Below are 17,796 nucleotides of genomic sequence, written 5' to 3'. Positions count from 1 at the left end.
TGGTGGGGTAGCTGGAAGGTTGGGGGTCCTGTGTACTTTGTGGAGTAAACTCTGCTGAGCTATCGGTCACTCCCAAGGCCATCCCTATGTGCCTCTCCCCATGTTTCCTGAACCCTAAAGAATTTCTCTAGCCCGTGGACGAGGTGTAGCCACAGTGAGCAGTTACCTGATGAGAGGCGGTATCCAGGAGCCTGCGCCATGCTGGCTACCAGGTTGCCCTTCAGGACTGAGCTGCCCAGAGGGGAGCTGGCACCACACAGCACACACACTGAACTCCCTTGCCCAGTCTCTCACACTGTTTTCCAGAATCCTGTCTCAAGTAAACCCCTTCCAACTGAATTCAGATGCGAAGTCTGAGACAACTGGTTCTGAGAAAACCCAAACTGAGGTAGAGAGTCAAGCCGGAAGCATCTTAGGACTGGAGGTAGGTGTGTGTGTGTGTGTGTGTCTGTGTGTGTGTGTGTGTTATAGGCATATGCATCTAGGTATGTTGTATAGATGTGTGTGTATAGGTGTATGTGTCTAGGGGTGTGTGTGTGTCTGTGTGTGTCTGTGGGTATGTATGTATGTTATAGGTATATCCATCTAGGTATGTGTGTATAAATATGTGTATGTGGTATAGGTGTGTGTGTGCGTGTGTGTAGGTGCAGGTGTGGGTCCGGGTGTGTGTGTATGTATGTTACAGTTATATACATCTAGGTATGTGTGTATAGATGTATGTATGTGGCATAGGTGTGTGTGTGTGTATGTGTGTGTGAGTATATAGGTGTAGGTGCAGGTGCTGGTGTGTGTGTTTGTATAGGTGCAGGTCTGTGTGTGTGTACTATCCTCAGGGCCCTTTCTCAGGCTTGACATCTAGCCTGTGCCCTTTGTCTGAGTGAGATGAGCCTGCTCTGACTTTAGCCCCTCCATCCTTAACAAACAAATCCTCAACTTGGGACTTGGCAGAAAGAGGCCCCAGAACAGGAAGTACTTTCCACGCTCCAGAAAATAACACATGGGCTGTAGAGGAGGAAGATGGAGGGACTTAGTCTGTGGTGGTCTTGCTGGCCTCCCAATCCACCAGAATCATCTGTCTCCAAGAATATTCATGGATGTGACAATTTAATGAGGGGGGGGGCGAGTGTAATTGGGCAGATGCCTGGACATGAATCCCCTCGGCTGCTGCCTGGCCCTGTGACCTTGGGCAAGCTACCCCCTGGCATTTTCTCATCTGTAAGTGGGGCTATTAGCATTCATCCCACCATCCTGGTGTTGTGGGGGATTAAATGAGTCAACACAGGTCAAAGCCCTTGGCACAGTGTCTGCACAAAGCTCTCGACAGTGTTCACATGGCTGCTACGACCATTAAGCCAGGCCGTCTTGACAGTGTGTACACAGATCAGCTGGAAATCTTGGTGTCATGGATTCTGACTCAATGGGTGTGGACAGGGCCAGAGGTCATGGATTTCTAGCAGGTACCCAGGGTGTGCTGCTGCTGCTGCTGCTGCTGCTGCTGCTGCTGCTGCTGCTGCTGCTGCTGGACTGCAGTTCATACTTCGAATAGCATGGGATAAAGCCACTGTCCACTGGGATTTTGTCATCTGCAGCCCACAGCATACTCACCGAAAGAGGTCTAAGCTGTTATATTTCTGTATCTCAAGACCCGGCTGGGATCACAGCTTGGCTTCTATCTTCATACCAGCCTTTTGTATCTGTTTCTGGTTGACTGGCCAGTGCCCTATGGTGGAAACTCTCAGGAGACATAATTTCCATGGTGGCCAGCCCAGCTGTCTGGCATACTACAGATGCCTAATCACATGTGTTGACATGGAAACCCATGTGGGAGGCCCCTTTGCCTTTTTATGCCTGGGAGCTGGTACTCAGTGGCACACCCTAGCAGTGCCAGGGACAGAAGTCTTGTGGGGCTCCTCAAGTGAGACTGGCTCCCTGGGAGCATCTGCTGGGCTGGCAAGAGCCCAAGGGGTGGGAGGAGGGGAGGACACTCACACCCCTTCCTGTGTCAGAGCCTGGCAGCTGGGTCTAGTCAGCTCTCCAAATACCTAAGGAACAGAAGAGGATGGCCACGGCTGAATCATCCCCTGTCCTCTCTTCATCCAGGGGCGGGGTGAGCTAGCAGCACCTGGCTGGCCTCTGACAAGATCGAACCCCTTCTAGGTCTCTAGGGGTTGTTAATTCTGGGGTGGCCACGTAGGCTGCCGACGCCATCAAGGACACAGCGTCCCTCCACCTCTCTTTCAGACTTGGCAGACGGCATATTAAAGTAGTCATGTACTGATTACTTTCTGGCCCCTCTGCTGAAACCAGTATCTTCCAGACCTTTGATCCTTCTTCAGATCGGCTCAGCCTCCCCAAACTTTTAATGACCACTAACAGCCAATACCTGCTGGGTGCTCACTCGTGCTCTCTAGATCTGGGACGGCTCACACTATCTGCTAGGAGGCAATTGACCCAAAACAGCAAACCCCACAGCTCACAGTGGCTGGATTAACAGCGAACAGCACTAACAGTGACCACCATCCGTGCTAGCCATGTGCTGGCCACTGCTCTAGGTGCTTCCCATACACCCGTTCACCCTCTCCACTCCTCTCTGCACAGCCCCCTCTGTCTCTACCCCCTTTCTACAATGGAGAAACTGGGCTCAAAGAGGAGGTAACTCTCCCAAAGCCGCATGGCCACTTAGAAGCCTAAACCACAGGCCAGGGCTGCCTAACTGCTGAGTCTGTTTGACACTACCCATAATGCAGTGGGACTCTTGGTCCCTGTATGCATATTCAAGCAAACAACACTCGAACTCCCTTCTAAACTCATGAGCAGGCAGTGCCTCTTTCCTTCCTCATAATATCCTCTTACTATATTCCCCTGTGGGGGTTCTGTGATGGACTGAGTGCTCTTTTTCTCTTCTGTGATGCAGGACTGCAGCTTGGACGTGCCTGCTGCCACCTACGGCACCACACTGCTTTCCCGGGACCTGGTTCTTTTAATCTCCTGAGCCCAACATAATGTATTCTGGGCTAGAGATCACAGATGCATCCCAGGACAGACAGCCAAAAGGCTAGTAGCAGAGTCAAGACTGGCCTCGGGCCTCCTGAGTGGGACTGGCACCTGAGAGAAGGAAGTGCATTACTCCCTGGTACCTAAATAAGTTTCTCCAAGCCCAGCTGTGTGGTTAAACAAAATGCAGGCCATTTCCCCCTCCTCCCTCCCCTCCTGTTTCTCCTCCTCTCTCTTCTGCTGTCCACCCATCTTCCCTCCCACAGGAAAATGTCCCTTGAGGTGGGCGGAAAAGCAGCTCTGCCAAGTCCAGGCCCATTCATAAAGGGCTGAGATGCCCAGTATGGGGGGGGGAGGGGGGTAAGGGGACAAGGCTTTTAGCCAGCAGGAGCCCAGCTAAGAGGCAGGTCAGAGATGAAGGGAAGAAACGGAGCCTCATTCCACCCCACACTGGCTGGAGTCTGCACCCAGTCCACAGCGGTGAGGGGTAGGCCACTAAGCCAGTGTGATCCAGCAGAACCCTCTGTGAAGACAAAATGCCATTCTTTCCTGCCTTACTCAATACAGCTGCCACGAACCACGCGCTGCCACCAGCACTTGAATACAGTTAGCATGCTGGGAGCAGGGTGGTTTATTTTAAATTTCGGCTCCTTTACATTTGCATAGGCATGTGCAGCAGACGCCTATACAGACAGATAGCACAGACGTGAACTTTCCCAAGCCTGACTCCTCATGTGTAATGACAGGGAATGTGACACCTCAGGGCCCTCCCTTCCTTACCTCTGAGGGCAATTGGAAAGGTGAAGCAATGTGGTGGCGTAGAGTGAGCTCCAGCTCAGAGTCAGAACTCCTGAGTTCCAGATAGTAGTGGCTCTGCCACCAAGGCAAGCTCCTGAACCCCTGAGTGCCCAGCTTCTCTGTACAGTATGGAGTTATTCTGAATCTAAGATTCTTAGCCAGGATGAGCTAAGGATAGGCATGAGGGGAATCTGAAAAGAGTAAGTTTGTGTGACTCTGTGTGTGTGTGTGTGTGTGTGTGTGTGTGTCTGTCTGTCTGTCTGTCTGTCTGTGTTCATCAGAGGAGGCAAACCCCAAGACTTCCCCTAAAGGGAATGAAGACTCCTGCCACCTGCATTCTGTAACATATCCCCAGATCCTGGTGTGCAGTCCTGAAGGCAAACCCTGGCGACAAGCCAGGTACCATGACCAGCTCAAGATTTGATATGTGTGAGCCCTAGTTTGTATTTTTAAAACCCAACTGGGACTTAGAAAACTAAAGAAGAGAAAACAGTAAGGACATACTGCTGAACCGCGGTGACGCCTTTCACTGAGTAACCTACCAACACTGGTATACAGTAGGTGCCAAGCACTGTCCTCTGCTCTTTATACACATTAACTCAGGATTATAGATTGTAAATACTTAATCCTCATAATGTCTATATCTTAGGTTTGTTTTTCTCGTGTTGCTGTGACACAAGCCACTTAAGGGAGAATGGTTGATTTCAGCTCATGGTTCAAGGGTACAGACCCCCACAGCAGGAAGTTAGGTCATGCCCACGGTCAGGAAGCACAGGGCCATGGCTGCAAATGACCAGCTAGCTTTCTCACTCTCTCTTTTCAGTCAGGGTTTCACTATACAGCCCTTGCCATCCTGGAACTCTGTGTAGACCAGGCTGGCCTCAAACTCATAGAAATCTTCCTGCCTCTACCTCCCAAGCACAGGGTTTAGTCATGTGCTAGCAAGCACAGCCTTAGCTGTCTCCTTTTGAATGCAATTCAAGACCTACACCAAAGGAATGGCACTGCCCACTTTGAGTGTGGGTCTTCCCAATTCAATTAATGCAACTAATATGACCCTGACACAGGCAGCCCAGAGACTAAGTGATTCCTTACAGACCTGACTGGAGGCCTGTCTCCTAGGTGATTCCATATCCTGTAAAACTGACAGCTAACATTAACCATCACAAGCCCAAGGTTGTTGTTATCGATTTTTTTTTTTACAGATAGGGAAACAGGTTCAAGGATGTCCCCTGTTCACAGCCACACAGCTCTAAAATGGTAGGGCTGAAGCATAAAACCTAGATTTCTTCTGAAGGCCCTAGAGGCTTAGGCAAAACCCCGCCAGCCCAAGGAACTGGGATTCTTGGGGGGCTTGCTCAACCCCCCTCCTCCCACTGATTGGGGGCAGGAAGGCTACAGGGAGGTGCAAATGCCATACGTACTTGCCCTCCGAGCCATAGCTATTCATGCTGTCCTCAATGGACTCATGGCTGGCTTGGCGTAGCGTCCGGCTGGGCATCTCCACGGCCAGTCCTGTCTCTGTGCTTCTCTGGATGGCGCCCTTCAGCCTCCGGCTGTCTGCTGTGGAACACGGGGGCCAAAAGAGGTGGGGACAGACATGGGGTTGGGGAGGGGGAAGGACAGAAAAAGAAGTTGTCTGGTTAGTGGTTCAGCAGCCGAGGGCAGCCAAGCATCAGCCCTAGCCAGGTCCACCAATGTCCTTGATCCCTCTGGCTCACCTGTGCCCATGGTGCCCTTCACAGCCACCCAGCCAGCACACAACACTGTTAACTGGCCGGCTAATTTACATATCGTCTCCCCTGCAGTTTTCTCCAAACACCCCTTGTCCTTTACTGATAACATCTTAAGCACCTTCTATGGGCCAGACTCTTTCAGGTGCTCTGCAGGTTCAGGCCAGGGCTTCTCCGTGCCAGGGTGACTGTGGGTGACATCATGTCATGTTGCCACTAGATGCTAGTAGCAACCCTGTGCCAGTTAAAATGTCTGCAGGCATTACCAACTATTCCCAAGATAAAAAAAATTCACCCTTACTGGTAACCAGTAAGATCACTGGCTTTGAAGAACACAGCTCAGCACTCAACATTCAGAACACAACACACCACTCAAATCCCATTAGCTAGAGAGTGTAGGAAGTGCTCAGCCTCCCCGGGCCTCCATTTGTTTATCTGTAAAATGGGAATGCTGCCGGGTTATTATCAGACCAAATGGTCTTTGTGCTTAGAATTCCCTCCCATCATGCCTTTCCTGACCAGCCACTCACTCCTCTGCCTCCATCTTGTGATATAACGCTCTCTCACTGAAGGCTTCCTATGAACTCCCATCAGCCCCTCCACAGCTAGCCTGTTCTCTGTTTCTTCCTGGTGCTGACCACTCAGTGTGGTACTGGGGTTGGCTTTTTATTGGCCAGCTTCTGCAAAGGTGTGTTCATCAGTGAGAGCCTCTGAACCAGGAACTGTGATGGGTTCACTGGGGGTATTCAACAAGTGACTGCTGGATAAACCAGTGTCCCAAGTACTCCATGAAGTTGAGGTTCCTATTACTCTCCCTGCTTTGGTGTGGAAGACAATGGCACACAAGTCAGGGACTGGCTCACAGAGCCAGGGAGGAGAATCAGGAACACACCAGGTGGACCATGCCACCTCCAGCCTCCTCTGCTGGCCTTTTCCCACTACTATGACGGCATCATGATCTCTGAACCCTGGGACTCTAATGTACACATGTGGAGAGCTATCAGAGTTGTGTATGTCTGCCAAAGTGGGTGCTCACCTGTTCCTGTCTCCAAGGAGCCTGTGTACTCGGAGAAACCACATGAATATACACACAAGAACCAAGGACTCTAAATGTCTATGTTTGTGTTTCCACGCGTGGCTAGCTGTGAGTCTGAGGGCAACTAGGGGGTGTGTGTCTGTCACCTGAGTGTCTGTGTGTGTTTGACATGTGTCTGAGAGTAACTGGGTACACCAGATGTGCATCTTTAAGAAGTCCACGCCCGCTCACTGGGAAGTACACTGAGGAGAGTCGGCAATATGCATTTCTCCAAGTGTCACCTGGCGTCTCTGAACATGTGACGGGAAGTCATTTCCTGTCTGTCTGGCACTCATGTTTTTCTAACCAGCATCACCATTCCTACTTCTGTGTTCCCCATTCATATTACAGAGATAGGGACAGACCCAGAAACACACTCACACATCCAGGTGAGGGAACTGCCCTTACACACAAACACATGAAGCCATGTGCAGTCGTGCACAGGAACAAACAATCCCTCCCTGAGGATGCAGACCCATAACCTGCAGACATGCTTCAGACACCTTCTCAGGCACCTGACCTCCCATCCCTGTACATCCTGCACTGTCCCCATGTCACTGTCACGGACTAACACAGAGTCCAGCATGACAAACAGCTCAATCTCTGGGGCTGAGGAAGCTGGTGTGTATTTCATGTTGGTGACAGCCTGTAGCCTTCAAGGAGCCTCACACTCAGGCTCCTGGGCCTCGTGCCAGCTGGATTTAGCACACAGAGAGCCTGGCCCTTTAGGATGGCCCAGGCGACGGCCACAAAGACCAGACTGCTCACTTGTGGAGATGTGAAGGCTTAATGTCACCAGGCCTGGCACACAGTAGGTGCTACTCGGAAGTGGCTATAGCTACTGCAGAGAGAGAGGATGATCTCAGGACCCTTTCCAGTTTACCCTCCCCAGCTGTCTGGTTGATGTTTGCATGATCACGCTGCACTCTGCCACCTGAAGACTCTCTGTGTATCCAAGCACACCAGGAATGCTCCCCATCTAACCTCAGCTACCCAACCCTTCCTTCGGTCACCCCTTGCTGATGCTGTCTCAGGCTTACTCTCTAGGATGACAATGTTCCTCCTCTTCTAGGAGAAAGGTCAAAATGCAGAAGAGATATCCTCCAGTCTAACCCCAAGAAAGATCGCAACAGGACGAGTGGGTTAAACAGACGGAGAGTTGGGGGAACATGAACATGATCACTAGGGGGTCAGGGACACATCTCCTCCAGGGATAATGAGGACAGAAGTGTCACTACATGGTAGACTAACCATGGAGGAGGCTTTCTGGAGGTTCTAGACACTGGGCAAAGGACTGTCAACATCATGCACAATTTCCATTGTGGGGCTCAGAGCTTGTGTTCTGCAGACTCTAGGTATCCAAAGTGAAACTGACTACCCTAAAGCTGGCCACCCTGATGTATGATAGACTGAGTATGGATGTCCCATTTCTTCAGTTCGCTGTATTTTTCACTGGGCAACAGTCCCTGCAGGTGCAAGATGTAGTGAACACAGCCATGGTGGTCAACAGAAATACGGACTTGCTTAGGAGAACGATTCCTTTACCCTTTGAGCCAGAGTTACCAACTCTCTCTCTGTCTTTCTTTCACATCTTTGATAGTGAATTCTACTGGATCTCCACCTGCTTATGGCCACAGCCTTTGCTGTTCACAGCCCCACTGGCTTACCATCTATGCATTCTTGGGGGAAGATCAATTCCCTCTCTCTCTCTCTCTCTCTCTCTCTCTCTCTCTCTCTCTCTCTCTCTCTCTCTCTGTCTCTCCCCCCTCCACTGGTGGTTCATCACTCACCCACAACCTCAGAGTCACCCTACACAAATGAGCCCTACACTCTAGCCATAGCCTCTAAGCCTGTGTTTATCAAAACTGCATTCCATCACTATCTGGAAGAGAAGCAGGCTCCCTGGACTTACCACACTAAACAAAGCTCATACTATGGGCTTTTGTCTCCCAATGAGCCTTCAAACCGTGTCCCACCCAGACTCAGAGCCTCCCGGAAGCACAGAGCCTTTTTTCTCTCCTTCACTGTATCCCAGGGCTTGCAGAGTCTATGATCCTTGGGTCGTACACCTCCCTTCTTGTCCACCTTCACAGCCGAGCACCCTGGCTCCCTCAAGCTTGAACTCTAAATGGCTTCTGAGCCGCTTCCAACCCACCGACCTACTAGCCATTAACAGCAAACCAAAACTTCCGACTGAAGCACTCCACTCAGTCCTACCCAGGCAATCACAGAAGAACACAGAGTGATGCGCCAAGGGGCTCCCCACTGTACTGTTCACATCCATGAGACGCTGGAGTTAACTGCCCTTCGATGAAGGACCGGTTAATTAAATAACACATCACCACAATAAAAGACCGTGTAACTGCCGAAAAGACTCTATGTCTGCAGTGACACAGACTGGTAAGTTAAAAAAGCAGGTTGCAGGCAATATGCAAAGCATGGTGCCATTTCTGTAAAGCTATAGATAGCTGTGTGTATGCACACGCACGCATGTGTGTGTGTGTGCATGTGAGCATGTCTGTGTGCCTCTGTGAGGGGGGAGAGAAGAGAGGACAGTTCATCTCTATGTTTATTCGTATGAACAGAAAAATCTAGGAAGATACGAACTAAAAAGCCAATGGTGAGTAACTGTGGGGTGGGGTTGTTAGAAGGAGTGTGGCCAAGACCAGTTTTTATATCTTTTTAATCTAAGAATAAGTGCACAGACTGTAAGTGTAGAGCTCGGTGGATTTTTACAAACTAGGGAAGATTGTATAATCAGCAGAGGTTTAAACAAACAAACAAACAAACAAACAAGCAGTAAGTGTCACTAGGACCCTGAGGAGCCCAGCCGCCCCATCACCTGTCAGTTACAGGGGCAGCCACCACACTGGTCTCTAATGGCAGCGGTTACTTTCGCCTGGTTCTCACTGTTATATAAGGCGTGAGTCTTTTCTGGTGAGAAGAGGCTGCTTTCATCTGCTGCCTTCCACCTTTGAGATCCATGCACCAGGCTCCAGACGACTTGTTTACGCACTGCCTGGGTGGTCCCTCCACACGGCTTGTTTACGCACTGTCTGGGTGGTGGGCTTTTGCTGGCTTTTTCTCAAGTTTGAGGCTATGCTGTGGTTAGTTTAGCGGAAGGCTCTTGGGGGGAGTCTGCACCTGTGTCTTCTGGAAATGTACCTGAGAGTAGAGCTGCTGGGTCACAGGGTAGATGTTTGCTCTGCTTTAGCTGACTCTGCCAATAGCGTCACCGATTTAGACTATCCAGCACACTGGGGAGGAGATTATATTTCTCTCTCGTGTGCTTCTTATTTGTCATTTGGATTTTTTTAAAAATAGTTAAATACATTAAGTCCACAATATAAATGGAACTAAAATACAAATAAATTTGCAAATAGATCACAGCTCTACCCATGCCATGACCTTACTTCAAGCCTTAAAATGGCTCTTCCTGTCCTGACAAATTAAATTTAATCACTGTACCAGAGATGCCAGTGATTCTGTCTCAAATCAATCCCCACACAGCCTCCCCTCTCCCCACCACCCCCAAGCCTGGCTCACAGGCTGGGCAGTTCGAGCTGCGCATGTCCATCCTCAGAACGCTCCCATCTTCACTCCCTCTCCTTGCTTTTCCCCCTTCCCTCATGCCCAACATCAAACTTCAAAGCATCCCCTAGAGTCTATCCTTAAACAACACCTACACTAGACACTCTGTAACCCAGATTGTCACAGACTGGGAGTAACAGCACACAATTCTTAGAAGTGCTGTGAGCATTAAATGTAACAAGTTACCATGTGGCTCAGCCAGCGTCACCAGGACCTCACAGAGGCAAGGCCCCTGGGTCTGCACAAGACTGGCATTGCTAACAGCCAATAGTAGACTGGAAAGGGGCCAACGGCGCTCTGATCCTCCCCACAGAACTATTGGCTACTGATGGGTTGTTAGAAGGGAGCACACATCTTTTTTTCAGTTGCGTACCCAGGGATGAGCCCACCATGCGCCAACTGACAGTTCTATACTCATGGTCACACAGATAGCGCAGGTTAAACTCAGTAGGCTACACAAACATGCACACATGTAAGATGTGGGTATAAGACACAGACTGATGGAGAGAAGTGGTGTTGACAGGGATGAGGGAGGAATAGCAGCAACCCGAATTGTGTGTGTGAGTGTGTGTATGTGTGTGAAACTGTCAAAGAACAAATCTAATAAAAGATTAAAATAAACGTAATAGGTTATGCAATAATGTAATAGGATTTCATCCTCTGGATATTCTAGTGACGCAAGCCAGCACACAGCAAAGGTGGCTGTCACCACTGTATTATTATTGCTATGTCAGTGCCATCGACCCACTTAATTCTCACAACGACCTTGACAGTCACCACTCCACTTGACGCAGGAAGAGAGTGGGGACAGAAAAGTGACTGACACTGGGTGTGGCAGTGCACAGTGGCAATGCCAGGTCTTGGGATGTGCAGACAGGAGAAATGCAAATGTGTGGCTAGCCTGGGCTACAACGCAAGTCTTTGTATCCCAAAGTAACATTCCTAAAGACACACAGATATTCACAGCTGTTCAGGGCAGAGCTGATGCCAAATCCAGCCAGGTCTTTCTGATTTCTCTCTCGATCCCTCTCTCCCTCCCTCCCTCCCTCCCTCCCTCCCTCCCTCCCCCGCCTCTGCGTGAGTGTGTGTGTGTGTGTGTGTGTGTGTGTGTGTACACTATGGTACATGTGGAAATCAGAGGAGACAGTTCTCTACTTCCACCATGTGGGGTCTGGGTCTTGGCAGCAAGCACCTTTCCTGGCTGAACCACCCTGCTGGTACCCTCATACAGGTCTATTCTTTAGTTGAGATATAGTTTTTGTTATTTTTAATGATATGTAGGGGTGTGTGTGTGTGTGTGTATGTGTGTATGCACATGAATGCAGGTGTCAGCAGAGGCCAACGGCATCAGACTCCCCTGGAACTGGTTACTGGGTACAGGAAACCAAAGCCAGGTCCCCTGGAAGAGCAGCCAGTGCCATCTCTCCACCCCCAAGACAGATTGTTGATGAACCACTAAAATAGATCCACTGATCTCTACCACAGAGTCCAAAGCCATCTCTCTCAAGGAGGCTTTTCCTAACCAGCTTGAGCCCACTCCTGACATCTGCCTCTACTGGAGATGGACTCTGTGCACACGGGAGCAGGGGCATGCCAGCCCCATGTAGTCAGCGTGAGATCAGTTCCCAGTTGCTTCCACTTAGCAATGAGGACACCACCCAGCTGTCCACCCCACTAAACTTGTGTTTCACTTGATTGGGTAAAGACATGTCCCCTAGAAAACCACATGTCTCCAGCAAAGATAGCAAGGGACTATTACTCAAGTCGCTCATACCTGAACATGAACGGCTTAACTCATCTTCTTCTAAGAGCATTTACAAAGAGCAGGAAAATAATGATGACAAATTATGAGAGCAGACACAATTATTTTTAGCAGTTACCCTACTCTGTGCACCGTTAGACATGTAATTCAATCCACAATGCCTCTGAGAGGCAAGCGTTATAGCCTAATTTTACAACAAAGAAGCAGGCTTGGAGTCGTTCAGTAATGTATCCAGACATACATCAGACAAGCTAGATCGAGCGTGAAACCAGGAGCAGAGCTGGAACAGACCCTGCATCCTCAGCCACTAGAGGCCTCAGGAGGAGAACAGAGGTGGAGGATGGTGGGTGACGAGCTACTCCTCACCTGGGCATTTCACTGCAGGTGAATGTCACCAGCTTTGTTTTCTACACAGAGAGCCTGACACAGAGAAGTTATATGACTTGTCCCAGGTCCCCAAATCCTCCATCCCTAACCACCACTAGTCCCACAACGAGTGTCTAATTCCATCTCTGTGAGGGTCCACTGTAGGCCCACATAGCAGCCTGTGAATCCCAAGGTACAAAAGAGCTCTGGGTGACTCAGTTAATTAAAGCCAGGATGAGAGAGACAGCAAGCCCTAGCACATGGCTGCCTTTTCTGATGGCAATATTTCCTCTGTGGCCGACTTCTCCCCAGCCTTGTTAATCCCAGTGGGTTTAGCTTCCCCTGCCTTACTTGGCTGAGCTTTCAAATCTACCTTGAAGGCTGAAACCATCCGTGGGGTCCAGAGTACTAACAGTACCTCTGGCTGTGTCTCCAAGGAACAGGCCAAGTAATCACAAAACTTCCATGAAGACCCTTACTGCCCTGCCTCTGACTAGAGCTATCAGAATCTGCCTTCCCTTCAAGCCAGGTTAGGCTCCATTTGGAGAGAACATGAGGACTTTCCAATATCTTCTCAGTTCAGAAGACAACTGAGGCTCCAGGAGAGGCACGCATCAGTGGGCATGTCTGTGATATCTGACTGTCAAGCTCCCTGCTCTGTGGTCCACAGATGCTCACTGAGATATCTACAGCATCTTCAGGACATGGCAGCATCTGCACTGAGAAGATTTCTCAGATTTTCTGAGTCCTTCACCCTGGCTCCAGCATACCATTGGCTACATGATTTTGACTAAGATGCCCCATCTCCTTTTCCCTGTTTCCCTCTCAGCAGTGCATGGTCGATTATATCTGTAATCCCAGCACTCTGGGGGCTGAGGGAGGAAAATGAGAGTTCAAGGCTAACCTGAGTAATGCAGTGAGATTCTACGGCAAAAGGGGGGAGGGGCTGGAAGTGTGGTCCAGTGGTAGAACATTTTAAAGATACATATGAAGTTCTGAGTTTGACCCCATCCCTCCCCCTCTCTCATGCACACACATACACACACACATGCACACACACACATATACACACATATATACACATACACACACACACTCACACACACATACACACATATATACACATACACACATACACTCACACACATACTCTCACACACACATATACTGATACATACACAGCATACACATATACACAAATACATACACACACCCATACACACATACACACACATACACTTACACACACATACTCTCATACACATATACACATACATACCTTCACACACATACACACACACCCTCACTCACACATACACATAGATACACACACACACACACACACATATACCCACACACACAGAGAGAACTTTAAAATATCTCACCGCCATTTTCCTCTTTTATGCCAAATGTTGTGTCCACTACAAACCTGTCCTTTCCCACCAGCTCCCACCCATGGCCTGCATGCGCTTTCTATAGAACCTCCATCTCTTTGATTAGAAACTTTTGAGACATCCCACGGCTTACAGAATACATCAAAGGCTGTAACACACTGCTTTTCTGACCTGATCCTCATTTACCGCCCCAGCCTCATGCAGCCGATCCACTTCCCTTTCCCCCAGTGAGCTTGGCATTCTCTCAGGTGGAGTACTTCCAAATGCAGCCAGAACACCCCACCTCAACTTCCTACGTCAGCGTGCACGGAAAGTCTTAGACCCTCTCTTCTTCTCTGGACAGAGTTTATTTTGTTTTTTGTTTTTTTTTTGTTTTTGTTTTTTTGTTTTGGTGTGGTGGGGGGGGAATAAGGTCTCACTATGTAGTTTTGGCTGGCTGGTACTTGAAACAGATGTCAGGTTACCCTTGAACTCACAGAGATCTGCCTGCCTCAGGTTCTCTATTGCTGGGATTACAGATGTGTCTAACCACACCCAGCCTAGGAGGGAGATGTTTTTAAAGCAAGTGTTTGTTGGATTATAATATACACAAAGACAAGTATACAATTATGTACTATATGGTTTTTGGGTGCTCTGAGCTCTGATGAATATTTTACAAGTGCCAGCTTCCAGATGTGGAAACAGAACTTTCCCGATGCCCCGAAGCATCCCCACCTGTACCCAGCTACCCACCACAAGAACAGTATAACTGCTTGGACTCCTAAGAAGAAAACTGTGTTGTACATTATATTCTCCCCTCCTCTCTGTGTGTGAATATGTGTGTGTGTGGTTTACATTTGTGTGGATGTATAGAGACCTGAGGTCAATGCTGTGTGTCTTCCTCAAATACTCTCCCCCTTATCTCTTGAGACCCCTGAGCCTAGAGCTCACCGATAGGTTAGAGTGACTGTCCAGAGAGCTCAGAAACCTGTACGTCTCTGCCTACCCAGTGCTGGCATTAGCGATGGGCACTGCTGCTTTTTACAGGCCTGCTGGGATCAACCTTGAGTGCTCACACTTGTACTGCAAGCAGTTTACTGGGTGTGCCATCTCCCCAGCCTGTCTTGTAATTTTAATACCTAGAACCACCTAATATATTGTCTTTAACTGTCTGGCTTCCTTCGTTCAAAATTATGTTTGTGATGTTTGTCGTTCTAATGGTTTTTCATTCACTCTCTTTATTGTAGTACAATGTGTGAATGTATCAAAATAATTCCCATGCATTCTATTATTGGTGAGCACTCGGGTAATCTCCATATGGAGATATTACAAATGGCTCTGCCAAGACTATTCTTGTACATGTCTTTTGATGACCATTTGTGCACAGTTCTGCAAGGCACAAACCTAAGGCTTGGAGACGCTAGGCCACAGGATACAGATTTGGGAGGCTCCCTAGAGCATGCGCTGGGCTGGGTAGGTGAACACATAGATTGCCCTTCAGCAGGAAGCCATTTCTGAAGAATGGCATTCAGAGCAGAGAATCTTTGCTGGGGAGTGATGGAGGAAAGATTGCTGGTGAATGTCGACTTGGCCCACACCTGCATCCTCCAGAAGAAAGATCTGTTAAATGTACAGAAAGCAGACAACACTCAGGATGGGAGAGGAAGGAGTAGGATCTAGTCTGGGACCATCTGGCATTAAGGAAAGTCTGCATATTATCACTGACCTCATTCAACGTCATCTGTTCTCCAGTACCAGGCCTAAGAGTGGTCATCTCATTGATACTGAAACACACATTTCAGCATCTCCAGGATTATGGTGCTGGATAACCAATGTGGGCAGAAGCTAAATTATACAAGGCTTTGGCCTTCTTGTTGGTACAAAGTCATGAGTGATTTTTAAAGTCCTCAGACACTGTTGGGCATAGAAACCAAGCAGCAGCCGCCACCGCCACCACCTCCCACCACTTCTGCGCTGTCGTGGGAGCTGTCCGTGGTGCTAGCCAAGTGCAGAGGTCACAGTGCTGCTGGTCAGGCATAAAGGCCTGGGCCTGGCTCACAGGAGAGACAATTTCAACACTAGAAGACACAGTCATTTCATCTAGTGTATTGTAAAATAACATGTCCTCTCCATCAGCTGCCCCAGAGGAATCATGCTTCAGGGGCTAGGGAAATGCCTCAGTGAGGAAAAGCTCCAGGAGGCCCTGAGTTTGGATCCAAAGCACATTTGAAAAAAAATATGAGTATGGTCACAAGCATCTGTAACTACAGGGATTCGAAAAGCAGAAACAGGAAGGCCACTGTAGCTTGCTGGCCACCAGCCTGGCCCCTGGCTCAATTGAGTGACAGAGAGTAAGACATCTAACAAATGTCCTTCTTTGCCCTCCATAAGGCATCAGCACGAACACCTGTATTCTGTACAACACACACACACACACACACTCCATATACATACAACACACACACACACAAATATTAACAGCTATTTAAAAAAAAACACCTTAATGCTTTCACAGGACATCCCATCACTAAGTTCAACCATGAGAAGTGCTCATGGCTATCCCCTCCCCCACATGCTGCCACTGACGCTGAGTCTGGACCATTTTCTCAAGGAGAGGCGGAGATCTGGTGCTAATGTACCAAAGTGGGCAGAAAGCTGAAGTAAGAGCAGGATCTTGGTTCTCTGCAGACCCTATCACTTTTGCCTTTGGGGATAAAGAGAAGAGAATGTCTCTGGCCTTCTTGGAGGCCTACTACAGAGGGTCTGAAGGAAAGACCGTCTCGACACAGAGAGGGAAGACAAGGAAGAAAGGTGAGTGGTGAGGATTCAGATGCAAGGGAGACAGAAGGGAGGGTGTGAGAGACTTTCCAGGCTACAGTCTGTAACATACACAGGGCTTTGTAACCCTACCGGCTTCTGCCCTATAAAGGAATTCTATTTGCACCTACAGGGCTTATTTCTTACACTGTGTTTTTCTCAGTGTAGGGGTGGGGTGTCCAAAGAACAATCCTTAAGGGGCTATCGGGTGGGGGAGGGGAGGGGGGGAACAGGTAATTCTCATTCACTGATCTCTTCATTAATTACCTACTCAGTACCACAGCCCCTGCTGGAGACTCACAACTCGGATGAATGAAACCCAGACATTGCTGCAACTCCGTCTACCTGAAGAGGCAGGCAAGTAAAGGGGCAATTATAACTCAAGGTGCCATAATTACAATGTAGCATAGAATAAGGGCAGAGATGTGTGCGCGGCATTATGAGACCCGGGGAGAGAGATAATTAATCTTACCCCAGAGGCAGAGGCGGAGTCTGGCTTGAAAGCAGAACCGTTTCAACGCTGAATTATACTTAATTGCAAATAAAATAGTATTTCATTGACCATGCAAGGGCTGTGCTCTGGTGCAGCTGAAGGTTATGTTGACAAGTGGAAAGCGTGTGGGCAGAAGGTGGGGGGAAATTGTGCACTCAAAAGGTCAATGGTAGCTCAAACATTCTGGATGCAGAGTAAATACAATGGGGGAGGGGTCCTACATTCAGCCGAGGAGGGGATGCAGCTATTCTCTCTGTCCTGGCCGACATGAAATGGCCTTATAGTGAAGGAGCCTCAAAACAGTCAGAGAGAGACAGCCTACACCCCGCCAACCTCTTCTCAGGAAGCCATTTCCACCAGGACACTGCATACACCACACTGAAAGCAGTGGACTGTGGGCAAAGGTACAGCCTATGTCCTGTCGGGCACTGGGAAGCTTCATGGTACACACAGCATCCAAGACTTCCAGGATTTGTTCCAAACCTGTACTACAAAGCCTGATGCCACGCTCTTAGCAGGTGCTCCAGCTACACCCGGTTACTCATCCTTCACCGAACAACCCACTCACTTCCGTCTCAGCGGCACAGGCTCTGGAGCTGCATAACCGGGCTGAGGATTGGAGTAGCCCTCTTCCCCATCACTCCTCTGTAGTCCTGGGATCTGAGTCCAGGGCTTTGTCCATGCTAGGCAAGTACTCTGCCCTTGAATATATCCCAGCTTAGCCTCTGTCACTTTCTGAGCAACTAACAAAAGTTACTGCACTTATATAAGCCTTGATTCCCTCGCATGCTAGC

At 49.1% G+C, this 17,796-nt stretch overlaps 1 protein-coding gene across 2 annotated transcripts in view; it reads right to left on the bottom strand.

Moving 5' to 3' along the window:
• Positions 1-17,796, bottom strand: part of Rims4 (regulating synaptic membrane exocytosis 4) — a 58,169-nt gene that overhangs the window by 11,320 nt on the left and 29,053 nt on the right. Inside the window, exons 2-3 of one of the 2 annotated variants that reach the window (XM_028769753.1) lie at positions 13,802-13,807; positions 5,217-5,352 (exon numbers count right to left, since the gene is read on the bottom strand). In XM_028769753.1, coding sequence (XP_028625586.1) covers positions 5,217-5,352; positions 13,802-13,807 — 142 coding nt within the window. Of the gene's footprint in view, positions 1-5,216; positions 5,356-13,801; positions 13,808-17,796 lie in introns of both variants that reach the window. The other variant, XM_028769752.1, reaches the window with a different exon arrangement.

This window comes from Grammomys surdaster, unplaced genomic scaffold (assembly GCF_004785775.1).
Source record: "Grammomys surdaster isolate TR1022 unplaced genomic scaffold, NIH_TR_1.0 193, whole genome shotgun sequence".
In the NCBI taxonomy this organism is placed as follows: Eukaryota; Metazoa; Chordata; class Mammalia; order Rodentia; family Muridae; genus Grammomys; species Grammomys surdaster.
Note: the sequence above shows the minus strand (reverse complement) of the source record. Positions and strands in the feature narration are given on the sequence as shown.